This window comes from Equus caballus, chromosome 12, assembly GCF_041296265.1.
Source record: "Equus caballus isolate H_3958 breed thoroughbred chromosome 12, TB-T2T, whole genome shotgun sequence".
Lineage (NCBI taxonomy): Eukaryota > Metazoa > Chordata > Mammalia > Perissodactyla > Equidae > Equus > Equus caballus.
The window spans coordinates 24,185,863-24,198,982 of NC_091695.1; the positions used below are offsets into that span (position 1 = coordinate 24,185,863).

Consider the following 13,120-nt stretch of genomic DNA (forward strand, 5'->3'; position numbering starts at 1 on the left):
AGAAAAGACTTTGTTTAAGACAAAAAGCAAGTAGAGCTATGGAAAAACTTTAACCTTAATTCACTGTAAGAATGGTCCTTAAACATTGTTTTTTAATCTTTTACATGAATCCCTTGAAAACTCTAATGAAACTATGGATCTTCAACTAAGATAAAAGCACATACTCAAAATTTTATCCCCCCTCGAAAAAAAATATATTAAGGGTCTCATAGATAAGCTGGCTCTAACTATACGAACTCTTGTTTTGGGGTAAGCTCTGTCCTGTGGCTGAAAATGTCCTTACATTTGTGTGCAGTGACCAGAATGTTTTCCTTTTTAGTTCTTTTGCACGAGTGACAGGTCTATAACATATTGCACAGGAAGATTGACTGAAATTGCAATAAGCCTATTGTCAAGAAAATTAGTTGTGGTTCAAGCTTTGCTAGAGAAAACAGAAAGGATTGCCTCAAAGTATTTTGAAGAAACAGGGTGCACTAATGTTAAAATTATCCTAGAGGTCTACAGAGGAAAATATGATTTTGTCCATTTATGCATGTGAAGGTGAAGATAAGGGATATGTTTGAAATGAGCAGTATAAGCATAATAACTCGTCACTTTTTAAGAACCAACCCTCCAGGTGACTTAAAATCTTGGGAAATAGAAGTGCCTTATTTAATTGGAAATAAGGAGATGCAGGAAAAAAACCCGACTGAAATATGTTTTCATGTTGTCCTTAGGGACATAAAGAGCTCTATGCCATTGAGAACTACAGATAAAGACAAGCTGACTACTTCTTATGTTTTCAGGGTGACTTTCTCTTTGCAGTAGGGAGAGTAAATGGGACTACCTCTGTCTCCTCACTGCCCTCTCCTCCTTCTCCCTACAATGGTAACTTAGGAATTTTCCAACAGATAATTAAGAGGAGGAGAGCCTTGAAATTAAATTTATAAGGTGCTTAGAGGCAGGCATCAGAAAACAATATCAATTCATGAGAGCATCTGCAAGGAAGGAAAGTGTGCACAACTGGAGTTCCACAGTGAGAGATGAGTCTAAAGCCCAGCAGAGTGTCTTGTGTGAACTTGACATTTGCAGGCTGAAGTGAGATCAACCCTAGTTATAGGTATACACTAATGCCTAACTCATCAGCAGGTAAGTCCATATGATCAGATGCACATGCAGAGGGGAGCACTAAGCTATTCATTGAGCTTTTTCTCTGTGTTTAAGGAAAAATTCTATCAAGCAAAGGTTCTGGATGGGTCTGGAACCTATATTCAGCTCCATAGCCAACTTACTCATGAGTGAACTTGGATAACATCTAGCCTTGTTGCAGCTTTTTCAAAATAAATAAATCAAATTAGATTATGTAGGGTCTGCTCTAACATACTGAATATCAAGGAGTCAATACTTTAGTATCTAGAAAGTCAGAACTTTATGAATCTAATTCCACTTAGTAACCTGTTCTGATTCTGGCTCCATCGATTATGAATTCAATCATAGTGGCAAATTATTTAACCTGTCCTACCTTAATTTTACCAGCTGTAGAAGGGGAAATGCAATTGTCCTGAGGAATAAAATAGCTAATTCAAAGCTTAGAAAAATGTTTTGTGTAAAGTAGGGATGCTATGTGTGCTGCAAGAAATAGAATTAAGACTTTTCAGAGCTGACCTCACTTAGTCTCTGCCAACAACCACTGAGAGAAGGGCATGTTCTCTTTCAGAGATAAAACGCTAGATTCCTGAGCACCATTGATTTGCAAAGTCAGAGACAATATGATTTTTAAGGATGGAAAATCCTTATAATTTGTAAATGTCACTTTGAGACTTTAATAAAATCTCTTCTTGACTAAAAATAAAGAAAGTAAAAACACACAGACTTACTTATGATTCTGATAAGCACCTGTTTTCCTAACCTCTGATTAAGGAAGTTTCTTGATGTCTCTCTAAGCTGTAAAATGTACTCATATTTATACCAGGGTGTTGGCGGTAGGGACCTACTCTAACAGAAAGTCTCAGAAGGATTTGAGAGTAGCAGTGATGAGTGTTACATCACAAATCACCCCTCTTGGGTTTAATTGGAACTCTCTAGGGTCAGAATGCTAATCATATGCCTGTCATATTTTCCAAAATTTCAAATTTATTGTTTGTCCTAAAATCTCTGTGGAAGGCACACAAAGATGTTCTTCTTGAGATTTTCATGAGGGTCTGATTTTTATGTTTTCTTTTTCTTTTCTACTGAAACTGTCTCCTCTCCTTAAATGCAGAGTTCTTAGCAATGTCCTCTCTGATGAACATTGATGTCTCAAGCAGGGTCAGCCATGAACAAGAGTGGGAAACAGACAGGGCTGTTGGCAAATACCTTTGTAAGCACTTCCTACCTAAGGACAACTTTCACATAAGTAATTTAATTGATTCCTCAAAGTAACCCTCAGAGGTTGGCACTCCATCCTGACCTTTCAGCTAAAGAAATAGAGGCCCAATAAAAGAATAGGGATGGACTAACCCATCCAGTGTCAGGAAGCTGTTCTGTGGCTGGGTAGGATTTGAATTCCTGTCTTATACACTTTTTTCAATTGTAGGTAGCTGCCATTTCTCAATCTAAAGTCACAGTTTGTCCTTACTTCCCTCATCATTTTTTAAATATTTCCTTAGCTTCCCTCCAGTCAGTGCCTTACTTATTCTCAACAGATTCAAGTTGGTCCTGGCACTAGGAACAGTTCAAAATGAAGTCTTCTCACAAGATGCTTTCTCTACCTCCACAGAACTGGGTTCGACCTCCATCCTCCATGCTCTCTTGTCACTCTGCCCCATCATTGTCTAACCTAGTCTGTTTTAATTACCTACTAATATTTCTATTGCCACCATTAGACTACAAACCCTTAAGGGTAAAGACTGTGATCAACTGTCACGGGCCCTGGGAGATATTAGTCAATCAACAAATACTTGCTGAATAATTTATGGAGTGTGCAATGTGTGCCTAATACTCTGAATATACAACAAATGTTGGTTATTCTCTCCCAGGTGATGTTGCGCTTTATGGAGCACATTTCCTTATCTTTAAAAAATGAAACTCTGTAGGGAGATGAAATGGGATGAGTGGCTAATTTCTTTAAGAAACCACAGGAAAGAAAAGAGAATGTGGGGTAATCTTTATGGGTAACAAGAATCAAATACTTAATATGTGCCAGGAATTAGCTTAGCACTTTATAAACATTATCTCAGCTAATCCCCAGAAAACGCATGGGTCATACTATTTTTATCTTCATTTTACAGATGGGAAAGAAGCAAAGGGAGGTTAGGTAACTTTCCCTGGTGTATACAACTAATAAGTTTTAAAGATGGGCTTCAAACAGGCCAATTGACAATCCTTGAAATTACATTGTTGATAGTTCAGCAAAGAAATACGAAAGCTCACACAATACTAAACATTCTCCAGGTATAGCGACATTCATTCACTCACTCACTCATTCATTCATTCATCTATTAAGTTAAAAAATGTTCAGAGAAAACCTTCTATTTGGCACTGTATTGTTAATGTAGAAATCATAACAGAAAGTCAAAAGATGGTTTGTGTCCCTGACAAGTTTATGCTTTACTGTGGGAGGGTGAAGGACACACACTTAAAGTTTCACAATCAGGTTTTAAATTATCTATGAGCTCATGAAGATCATGTTAGAAAGTGATAGAAGGTGGAGTTTGCACCCAAATAATTGTAATGCAAAGGGCATAGTGATAGTTTGTTAACTCAATAGATATTTACTGAGAACCATCTCTATTCGAGGTTTTGGGATAAATCCTGGCTTTAAAATCATGAGCAATAGCAAACACAGACCTTGTCCTCATGGACCAGACATTTGGGGAACGATGCAACCATGAATCAATCACACATATAATTTTAAATTATCATTATAAAATATCCTTTAAATTAAAGGTACGTGAAACTGTGAGAACATACACAAAGAGGGTATGACTTACAAAGATCAGCCAAGGAGGCCGTGAAAGTGGAAAAGGGTAAATACAACTTAATCTCCACAAAGAAAAAACTGAAACTGAAAATTTCAAAACTTAAAAAAAAGAAAATATTTTCCTTACAGAGAAATAAAAAATCTAGTAGTACCATCATCTGTACAACAAAACTAACAGTGATGCGGGATCGGTGAGCCGAGGAGTCGAAAGAAAGATTTCTTAGACTCTCAAGATCTGGCAGTAGTGCTCTTTTATTTAGAGAATAGAGATAGAGTAGCATGGGGACAGGACCCATGGGCAGTCAGAGCTTCTGCTGCTCCTGCTGCTGCTCCGAACTGAGGGTTAGGGCCAAATTTAAGGCATAGGTAAGTGAGTTATCTCTTTATTAGTGCCCGTTTGGTCTGGCCATTTGGCGGTCCCATAACTTTAAGATAAGAATCAAACCGGATTGAGTAAATGGCAGAAGTCACCGCTCAAATATTATCTTCAACTAAAGACAAAGGAGGATTTTGGGGTGAGGGTCAGTTACATGAGGTTGCCAGGCAGTTTCCAGAGATAAGGCCATCCCCCCTTCCTCCTGGCTCAGAGGGGGAGGCATCTTCACAGATAGATGTTTCCCTTAGAAGTGTAAATGTTTTCTCAACAAGGGGGAGGCATCTTCACAGATAGATGTTTCCCTTAGAAATGTAAATGTTTTCCCAACAAGGGGCAAACAAATTCCAGAGAGGGAGGCATGGAGATTTCCTTTACAACTGCAATTGTCTCTGATCAAAAGGGCAAACAAATTCCACTCCTTGGAGCCTGCTTCTTATCTGTAGTTTTAAAAGTAACCAGCCTAAAAATCCTCATCATAAACTGTTTTAAAATTAAGCAGCCTAAAAATCCCCATCAACAGGAGCCAGAGTATGAAATATTTTCCAAGCACTGAAAGGAAAACTGCCTATCTAGATTCATACCCAAATGAATTCTTCTTTGACAATTAAAATTAAAACAAGACATTTCCATACAAATAAAAACAGAGAGCATTTATCTCCCATAAACTCTCAGGGAAAAAAGCTAATTAATGGTATATATCACACAAAGGAAAACTAAATCCAGAAGAAAGAGTAGGATGCAAACAGAACAGTGAGAAAGTCATTGAAAAAAGCAGCTAAATTTAAAGGAACGTTGATAATAAACAAAAAAGTAATATAATTATAATGTAATCATATATAAAATATAAACTATATTTCAACAGTCTATTATAAAACAAGAATTTATTATCAATGATTTATTTTATACTTCCACACAATAGCATGTAAGATAGAAGCCAAAGGTAACTGGAATTAAAATATTCTATGTTCCTTTTACTATTCAAAAAAAATACACTTACTGAGTAATAAAGACTTAGTTAAGTATATGTATCAAAATTTAATGGAATTTACTAAAAACAGAAAATAGAATGTATATTAATCAAACAAGAAGTAGAAAAAAAGAGGAACTTAGAAAACACAACTTAATCCATGGTAGGAAAATGGGGGAAAAGCACAGGGAAAATTTTTTAAAAGCACAAAATAAGCTGTTAGAAAATATTAATAAGTCTCAATATTCACAATAAAATAAGAAAGTCAGTAATTAGAAGGACTCAAGGCCTGAAAGTCAAAGGACAGAAATACACATAGTAGGCATCAACTAAACAAAAAGGTTGAAAAATAGTGCTAAACATATATGAATATCAGAGAGAAATAGACTTTCAGATTTTCATCATCAAAGATGGGATAGAAATTATAAAATGATAAAAGGAATAATACTAATTCATTACTTGACATGCTCTAATAATACAGCCTCAACATTTAAAGGAAAAATTTACAAAAAGAAATAGACAAATCCACAAACATCTCTCTGAGTTTTTATATGAAACAATCAAACATTTGTAGGAATACTGAAGATCTGAAAAAAAAAAATCAACCAGATTGACCTAATAGGACCTGCTCTGCTCTGCTCTCAATTCTTGAGAATTTTCTGCCACCATTGTCTTCCATAATTTGCATGTTCCAAGAAGAAAAAACAACGGTAAGAAGTCGGGTGCCATGACATGGATGGGTGTGTAAATTATCCAACAAGAAATGTACTGTCTTTAATGGCTAAAGAGTAAAATAAAATGACTGCCTTGGCTCTTTTCCTTGTGAACTCTTAAATTAGGTCATGGCAGCTTCCACTGTGGGTATTGGCCCAGGTGAGTAGGAAAGATATAATGATTAAGGCATGCAGAACTGATGACACCTTGAAAATATGATAAGCCATAACTAAAGAATATTTGTGATGTTAAATACCAAAATAAGAGGGTAGATACAAGACTAAATATAGCCTATAAATTACCTTTTTTTCTTTCTCATTCTCTTAACCACCACTACTGGATCAATGAAGTTGGTTTCATGCCCCTTCTGAGGAAATGATGGACATGGACTCTGGAGAGGCTATAGGTATTTGTATACATTTTAATGCCAGCTCTGGTGGTCTAGTGGTTAAGATTTGATATTCCAACCTCCAGTCTCCTCTCTTTGTCAGGGAACAACACCACCCACATGTCTGTTGTCAGACTGTGGTAGCTGTACGTTGCTTTGATGCTGAAAGCTACGCCACTAGTATTTCAAATACCAGCAGGGTCACCCATGGTGGACAGGTTTCAGCAGAGCTTCCAGACTAAGACAGACTAGGAAGAAGGACGTGGCCACTGACTTCTGAAAAAATCAGCTTGAAAACCCTGTGAATAGCAGTGGAGCTGTTTGTGATATAGTGTTGGAAGGAGAGAGGATGGTGCAAAAAGACCAGGCTAAGTTCTACTCTGCCGTACCCAGGGAGACTAGGAGTCAGAATTGACTTGACAGCACTGACAACAATGAATACATTTTAATGGTATATTCTGTCAGAGGTCCTTTAAGAAAATAATGTTTCAATTTTCCAGATAAGGGGCAGTAAAGGCAATTTTTGTAAAAGTAGTTTGTATTGATGAAGGATTGACAGATTGGTCCTAGAATAAAGAATCTGGAAACAGATTGATACATATGAAATCTTGATATAAGACAGAGTTTACACTAAAACTTTAGTTTTCAGAAATGTATGGAGTATTAGAAAAATGGAAATTTTTTTCATTAAAAAATAGGATTAGAGTCTGTTTTGCAACATTTAATAACCAGGCAAAATAAAGATTTACATGTGCAAAACCAAAACTGTAAAACATTGAAAGAGAAGATAAGTGAATATCCTAATAACAGGAAAGAATTATTTAGACAAGACATACAAAGCACAACCATAAAGAGATTAATAAATTTGAACTATGTTAAAGTGAAAAACTTCTGCTTCACCAAATATATCATGCACAGAAATGAAATACAAGCTACAAACAGGTTCAAGATATTTGCGTTTCATATATCATTAAAAAATTATTACTTCGTTCAGATACACAAGAAGCTATTACAAATGCAGGAAATAAAGAAAATAACTTGCTGAAAAGTAGGCAAAGAATATGGACATACAACTGAACAAAAGAGAAATCTTCAATTAGCATCAAAGCATTTAAAAACACTTCACTTGTAGTGATGATTCTAAAACTTAAACAAGGAGTGAGAAACCTTTTTGCACCCATCAGATTGGAAAACATTTTGAAGGTCTGACAACGTATTGTGTTGACAAAAATGTATAGTAAAAGGCACTCTCATACTGTGTTGACAAGTGTGTAAGTTGCTAGAGCAATTTGGCGACATCTACACATTAAAGATGTTCATATTTTATGACCCAGACATTACCATCTTAGGTCTATCCATGAGAGGAACTTCTGAACTGCTACACATCCCAAATTCCACAAGAAAATGTATTGCTGGATTTTCATGTTATCAGGAACTGGAAAAATGTAATTGTTGATCTGTAGAAGAATGAATGTAAATATTGTGGTTTATTTATATATTGCCATAGAATTATCAATCAAAAGTGCTGCTAAATGAACCAGAATGGATAAATCTAACAATATTTATTGAAAAGTGAATTGCAGAGGATACAAAAGTGATTTCATTTATATAGTTTTAAATCTTCATTTATAACTAAATCAATGTAATATTATATAAAAATAATATGCAATTCTGTTAATGCATAAAGACCCAGAAAAGTTAAAACTCTATGGAGTGATAAGAAACATTAATTCATATCAGAGTTTGCTGCAGGAAAGTAGGAGAGAAAGAGAGACAAGGAGGATTCAATTTGAGAATATGTGAGTATCTGAAATATCTGAAACAGAAGTGGCATTGTGTGAAAACTTAACAATGGTTAGTTAAGCTTCCATAACTAGTCTTTATATTGTTTTCCATTTTTGGGTGTGTGTTGGAAATGGTTCATAATAAAAAATCAAGTGAAATCGCAAAATCAGTTTTACAATGGGAATGCATATTAGTAAAAAAAAAAAAAAGAAAAAGAAGAAAACCCTTCTGAAGGAAATTTGGTATTTCCAGCTTAGAGCAATAATCTGAGATGCCCAAAGATCTTCATTGCTATATAATTTGTATAATTTGTATAGGAGAAAAGAAATAAAAACTCATCTGCTATAGTTGATGAGTTTCTGGAAAATAGTTTGGAATTTATTAAGCACTATAAAAATCTAACAAGTTATCATTGGCATAGAATCATTTGATAATTCTATCTTTTAGAACTTTGTACCTCTGTGAGTAATGTAGGTAATTTCCTCTGTTCTTTATTGATTTTATAGAGCAATAACAATGCCTTTTAGTCTTGTCTCTGAATTTCTATGTGGTATTTTCTTTTTGATTCTCTGAGATAACACTGTAAACTCTAGCAAATAATTTGACACATGCTTCTAAGTCCCACATGAGAATTACAAAAGATAAAAATTACTTAATGACAAAAAGTGATGGGTTAATTTAAAATGCTCATTAACTGGTCAGATAATATGGATATGTTATATATCTGTGACCAAAACGTCTATCTTATTTAGTAAAGAATTTCTTTCGGATCACTTTCCTCATTGCTCTTTTAACATCTTTGTTCCGAAGACTATAGATCAAAGGGTTTAGCAAAGGACTCACAAAGATATAAAAAATAGCTACAATTTTCCCTTGTTCTACAGAGGCCTTAGAAGGGGGCCTCAGATGCATGTAGAACAGTGTCCCGTAAAAGATGGTGACAGCTGTCGGATGGGACCCACAGGTGGAGAAAGCCTTGTGCCTCCCCTCAGCAGAGTGGATACGAAGAATCGCCATGAAAATGAAAATGTAAGAGATGAGGATGATGGTGAGAGAACAAGTCAGGTTGAAACCAGCTACCACAAACATTGCAGTTTCTTTGACATAAGTATCTGAACAGGCAAGAACTAAGAGAGGAGGGTCCGCACAGTAAAAGTGGTTGATTTCATTGGGTCCACAGAAGGAGAGACGAAGCATCAGGATAGTCTGTGCCAGACCATTTGCAAAGCCATAAATATAAGGAGTAGCAACGAGAGAGTGGCAAACAGATCTGGACATTTTGCTACCATACAACAAGGGTTTGCAGATGGCCATGTAGCGGTCATAAGCCATCACTGTGAGCATATAATATTCTGTGATCACCAGGGCAATAAAAAAGTGGAATTGTATACAGCAACCAATGAAAGAAATGGTTTTTCTCTTGGATAAGAAATTAACCAGCATCTGAGGAGTGACATTGCTCACGTAACAGAGATCTAGAAAGGAGAGGTGACCAAGGAAGAAGTACATTGGAGTGTGAAGTTTTGGGTCACTTCTGATTAACAAAATCATGCTCACATTGCCAATTACTGTGATAAGGTAGATGACTAGAAAAATCACAAAAAGGACAGGCTGCAACTCTGCTCGATCAGTCAGTCCCAGGAGAATAAACTCAGTCACTGCTGAATAGTTTTTCTTTGACATTGTGTTTGCTGGCTTCAAATGAGGTCTAAAGTAAAGAAAATAAAAAATGCATTTGTCTTTTGTCGTTTCTGCATTACCCTCAACATGTCATCCGATTCCTCTTCCCCTTCACTTAAACTTGTAAATACATGTTACATAAGTAAGCATGTGATTGATGTATTACATGTCTAAATCAATATAGAGGTCTTTTATATAAAAGCTGTCATATTTAAATGAATTTCTGCAAATCTTTTCTTGTTTGAAAAATATTCTGTTACTGCAAGTCTTTGTCTTTTTTGTTCAATTACAATTTCCTTAAACATTGTTTCTTTGAATTTGTAATCCTTTGTTTTTCAATATACCTGTTGATGTAGTATCCAAAGCATCAGTCATTGACACTTATCTGTTTTTCAGAGCTGAATGGACTTAGAGATGTGGAAACGATATATGGCATATATTCTTGTAAAACCAGAATCTAACTGTCCATTTAAACTCAATGTTATTTCCAAGCTGTTCCCTCTCCCTGAAAGTCTGTCCATTTTCCCCACTCCAGTCCACTTCAGGAGGCCCTGATTTCCTCAAATTTTACTTAAATTTTAAGACTCAGCTCAAAGCTTCTCCTTTGCTTTGTATATTATTGCCAATCATTGAGATCAAAAATTGGTTCATGGAGCACAAAAGTAAGTGTTTTTGTTTAAAAACAGATGTATATAACGTACATAAATAATATGTGTGTGTGTTGCTATACACATACACATATATTGGTGGCATAAATATTCTTTGGGGAGTGGTAAAATAACGTATTAAAAGTCTCACTGGTCCGGGGCTAAATCATGAAGAAAAGATCGACAAAAATATCCTTACATCATAACAATTTTCTTGTAACTTTACCTTATTTTAACTCTTGCAAAAAGCAAGAGAAAAACTCTATTGCATGAATCAATTTAAGTATTTTAAAACATTTACATGGTCATTTTGAAATAATAATCATGTTACCTATACATTGAGACGGCATGCAAGATATCACAAAGTGCATCTCCCAAAATTTGTGCAAGATAAAAGTGACCATGAAGACCATCATGGAAAAATCTACATTTTCTTTCAATAACATGCATCCAGGTATGCCGATATTATTCTGACTCTTTTTGATAGCTGAAACAGCAAAGATGGACACAGGTTACTTTGTAAGGCACTTTGTGAAGGTACCACTCCAGCATTCTTTCCCATTGCATTATTCCATTCTGCACATGAAGACTTTGGGCTTATTGACCAGGGTAATAAAATGTAAGGCAAGTCTCCTAAATCAATATATCATAAGAATTTTGTGGTTTTTCTTCTTTAAGTTCAAAGATCATAGTAATTTTCATACTAGACAAACTCACTTTGGTGCTGTGATGGTACATTATTAAGTCTCTATATTCTAAACATTAATTAGGAGCCAAAATAATTATTAGCTCCATTCAAATCTTTACTGTGTGGAAATGAGCAATGCGAGCAATGAACATTCCAAATAGTTTAACTAAGTGCTTTATGGTAATAACCTTCCTTTAAAGAAACAGAACACAACATCCTACATGAGTTGAGCAAGATGACTTCAGAGAGAAGTATTTGCAAGTGGACAGAAGTGGCTCAGGGGACACTTGAGGCTTTACACTCATGACATCCACCCTCACATGGAGGCTCTCTCATGTAGATGCTTGCTGCCACTACCCAGGTTTCCTCATGAAATGCATTTTGGATTAACTTTGAATAATTAATACAGGTTATAAATCTGAAAGTGGCCCATTCTCCATGAAGGGGCTCTAGACCATTATATGATACAATGCCTATAATTATAAAGAGTAACATTGTCAACTCGGAAGGAATCGGAGAGATTATTTAATACTATCCCCTTATTCTTCTTCATGAAACAAGAGAGAGCAAGCACGGTTAGCTCTTGAGAGTCAGCAAATTGTTACAGTTACTCAGGTCTGCAGTCAGAGTTTCTGCCTGGATAACCCATATCCTCTGATTCCCAGCTGTGGGGCTTGGGCAAGATTCATCTCCATTCTCCATTTACAAATGCTTATACTCTGAAAGACTAGTAAAATTTAATTCAAGACATTTACTACTCCATCAGAATATGTTTCAGCCCATAATTTTATTTTTTGATTAAAATACTTATTTGAGATATTTCGACAATACCTAATCTCACCTGTGAATGAAGGGTGATTTCCCAATGATAGCATGCCTATGAAGAAGTGAAGAGTTTATAATGGAATTGTTATAAAGGGACCGAATCCCTAGGGTTTAATTATTTCCAGCAGAAAGTCATTCAAAATATGAACAACCACTTTCTCTTTTACTCTTTTGTAAATCATAATCATATTGAGAACATGATTTTTACCCACTCCCCAATATCATCAGGGAATCAAATCTCCTGAGAATTATGAACCAGTGGGATTCATTATTTATTTTAATTTATGCCTTAATGTCTTAATACTTTTTGACATGGGGAAATATTAAGTTCTCTTATTTATGACATGTAAGATAGAATAATACATGGTTTAGGGAGAAAGTTTCTGTTTTTGGAATACCATTGGGAGATGAATTAAATTTTGTTGAACTTGGACTAGCTGTTTATTAATCTGAGCCTTGTGCTTTATTTTTCAGTAGGAATAATACGTAGCTAGGGAACATTGTGGATATATAGATAATATAGATGTGCTGGTGATTCTCCCTTTGTCACCCTAGCCCACCCAAAGCTATTGCCTTTTCTTCTCCACTTGCTCTGTCTACCTGGAGTTTTACCCTTAGGGAGTACACCAATGGAGCTCCTTTGGTAACTAGTTTCCAGGTGAATTTGGCCAATGGAAGAAACCAACAGGATGTCAGAGTTGAGAGGAAGAAAATAGAGCTCAGTTTCTTTTTCAATCTCTTCCAGATTCACAATGAAGGTGCTAGAGTGGCTGTAGCCTTCCAAGGAAAACTTTGGTGGAGCTGTGTGTTGAGGAAGAAGATGACCAGGGACTTTCTTCCTCATTCTAGCTCTCAATGGGCTCTAGTGAAAAGAGCCACTGGCTGGCCATTTCAGGACTAGGGGGTGTAACTTTAACATAAATAGAGTCATATAAACAAATAATCATTTCTGAAGTGATAAATGGTATGAGGAAAAATAGACCATGGTTCATGATTAAAGAGCTATTTGAAATGGGTTAACTTAGACAAGTGGCCAGGCAATCCCTTTCAGAGGAGGTGTTATTAGAATAGAGATCTAAATGAAGTGATGAAATGAGTCACCCAGAGGTC

The 13,120-nt window shown here is 35.7% G+C and overlaps 1 protein-coding gene across 1 annotated transcript; it reads right to left on the bottom strand.

The window, feature by feature from the left end:
• Window positions 1-8,914: 8,914 nt before the first annotated feature.
• Window positions 8,915-9,853, bottom strand: OR5M13E (olfactory receptor family 5 subfamily M member 13E). Its single transcript, NM_001391239.1, has one exon. It carries the CDS (start codon window positions 9,851-9,853, stop codon window positions 8,915-8,917), a length of 939 nt encoding a protein of 312 aa, NP_001378168.1.
• Window positions 9,854-13,120: the final 3,267 nt, after the last annotated feature.